Genomic DNA, 2,491 nt, shown 5'->3' with positions numbered 1-2,491 from the left:
AGAGAGAGAGAGAGGCAGTGAGAGGGAAAGTGAGAAATCACACCCCCTGGGGAATGACCATGCCACAGTCCTGTCTCCATTCTCCTTCTGGGATCTTGGGCACACACACACATACACACACACGCACACACACACACGTGCCTGGCATGTTTTCAAGCCACCTGGTCTGGGACTTGATCCGTTGTCGTCCATGGGGAGTCCCACGACGTAACCACCATGACATCTGCAGGTCCTACCCATATCCTTTCCTTTGTAAGTAGTAGGCTGAGAAGAGGGATTTTCCTTGACCTGGGGTCTTCTTGGGGTCTGTTGATGGTCCCAGTTCCCTCTGGCCACCAACACCCACCTCTGCGTGGTGACCCCTGAGATCTGATGGGGTGGGAGGCCCTTAGCACATCATTGACCCAAAGCCAGGGACCCCTTCACCTGGCTCTTACTATCCTGTTAGCTTGTTATCCTAGAATGTTCTATGGCCCCTGAGCCCCCTTTCCCATCCTCAGGCCTCTTTTTTTTTTATTTTAGAAGTTTTTGCCCTAGGGTGCATGCACTGACCAGAGAGAAATAAGAGGCAGTCAGAGGGAAAGTGAGAAATCACCCCCTTGGGGGACAGCCACAATCCCTTCTCCTCCACTTTCTACGTGGGATCTTGGGCACGCACGCACACACACCTAGCATGAGTTTCAGGCCACTGGCTTGAAGGGCTGCTAGGGCCAAGATTTGAACCATGCTTGGCCATGTGGGATCTGGCTCCTGTAACCACTGGACTATGGGGCTGGCCCCTATCTAATTTTTTTTTTTAGTAAAAAGGGCAAACTTGGGACCAGCAGATAGCTTAATGGTTACATTGCTGGACTCCCACATCGTTGACCATGGTTTGAGTCCAGGACCCGGTAGCTTAAAATTCAAGCCGCGTGTGCATACCCAAAATCCCGAGAGGAGAATGGAGGACAAGGGATTGCAGCATAGGCATCTGCCCTGGGGGGTGATTTCTCGCTGTCTCTCTTTGTCTCTCTGTGAGCACACGCACCATATAGCAAAAATCTTTCTTTAAAAAAAAGGTATTACACGTATGATAGTGCGGGGGGTGGGGGGGGCTGAGCTACTCTGTGTCAGAAAGGCGGTGTCTGGGACACCCCGGGGGCTGCTCTGTGTCCCTCCTCTCATCCAGAGCATCCCGAGATCACGGCAGTTGTTTCTTCCCAGTGGGTGCTGCACCCCTGACCCAGTCTCCTCTGTCCCTCCCCTGCAGCTCACCATCATCTTCAAGAACTTCCAGGAGTGTGTGGACCAGAAGGTGTACCAGGCGGAGATGGACGAGCTGCCGGCCGCCTTCGCCGACGGCTCCAAGAACGGCGGGGACAAGCACGGGGCCAACAGCCTGAAGATCACCGAGAAGGTGTCGGGCCAGCACGTGGAGATCCAGGCCAAGTACATCGGCACCACCATCGTGGTGCGCCAGGTGGGCCGCTACCTGACCTTCGCGGTGCGCATGCCCGAGGAGGTGGTCAACGCTGTGGAGGACCGGGACAGCCAGGGCCTCTACCTCTGCCTGCGAGGGACAAGCATGGGGCCAACAGCCTGAAGATCACCGAGAAGGTGTCGGGCCAGCACGTGGAGATCCAGGCCAAGTACATCGGCACCACCATCGTGGTGCGCCAGGTGGGCCGCTACCTGACCTTCGCGGTGCGCATGCCCGAGGAGGTGGTCAACGCTGTGGAGGACCGGGACAGCCAGGGCCTCTACCTCTGCCTGCGAGGCTGTCCCCTCAACCAGCAGATCGACTTCCAGGCCTTCCATGCCAACGCCGAGGGCCCCAGTGCCCGCAGGCCGGCGGCCACCAGCCCCGCACCCGCGGCCCCGGAGACCTTCCCGTACGAGACGGCCGTGGCCAAGTGTAAGGAGAAGCTGCCCGTGGAGGACCTGTACTACCAGGCCTGCGTCTTCGACCTGCTCACCACGGGCGACGTGAACTTCACGCTGGCCGCCTACTACGCGCTGGAGGACGTCAAGATGCTGCACTCCAACAAAGACAAGCTGCATCTGTACGAGAGGACTCGGGAGCTGCCGGGCGGGGTGGCCACTGCGGGGCTGTCCCCGGCACCCCGGCCCCTGCTCAGCACCCTCCTCCTCGCCCTGCTCCTTGCATTCTGGTAGACATTTGTCAGGCAGGGTGTCCGGGGAGGCGTGAGTTCTGTCCCGCAGCCTGTGGCTTCTTCTTTGGGGGGTCAGGGCGCGGGTAGACTGGTGCATTCCCGGGTAGCCCAGAGGCCCATGGGACGTCCCCTGGGATGGCCTCCAAGGGCCGGGGTGGGGCGGCCGTCCCCTCTTGTAGTGCACGTGACAAGGTTGTGGTGACTGGTGTTGTGGTGTCTGTGACAGTAGAGCTGTGTGTGAGGGAGAGCAGCTCCCCTCCGCCCCGCCCCTGCAGTGTGAATGTGCAAAACAGCCCCTCAGGCCACAGCCCCCCACGCCCCCCACCAGACACTGGGAA

At 59.3% G+C, this 2,491-nt stretch overlaps 1 protein-coding gene across 1 annotated transcript in view; it reads left to right on the top strand.

The window, feature by feature from the left end:
- The window catches only part of RGMA (repulsive guidance molecule BMP co-receptor a), a 29,900-nt gene extending 27,415 nt beyond the window's left edge, over positions 1-2,485 (top strand). Inside the window, exons 3-4 of the mRNA XM_014585164.2 lie at positions 1,250-1,396; positions 1,597-2,485. Coding sequence (XP_014440650.1) covers positions 1,250-1,396; positions 1,597-2,154 — 705 coding nt within the window. The 3' untranslated portion in view covers positions 2,155-2,485. The remainder of the gene's footprint in view (positions 1-1,249; positions 1,397-1,596) is intronic.
- The last annotated feature ends 6 nt before the right edge of the window (positions 2,486-2,491 follow it).

The sequence above is a fragment of the Tupaia chinensis genome, unplaced genomic scaffold, assembly GCF_000334495.1.
Source record: "Tupaia chinensis unplaced genomic scaffold, TupChi_1.0 Scaffold000078_1, whole genome shotgun sequence".
Lineage (NCBI taxonomy): Eukaryota > Metazoa > Chordata > Mammalia > Scandentia > Tupaiidae > Tupaia > Tupaia belangeri.
Note: the sequence above shows the minus strand (reverse complement) of the source record. Positions and strands in the feature narration are given on the sequence as shown.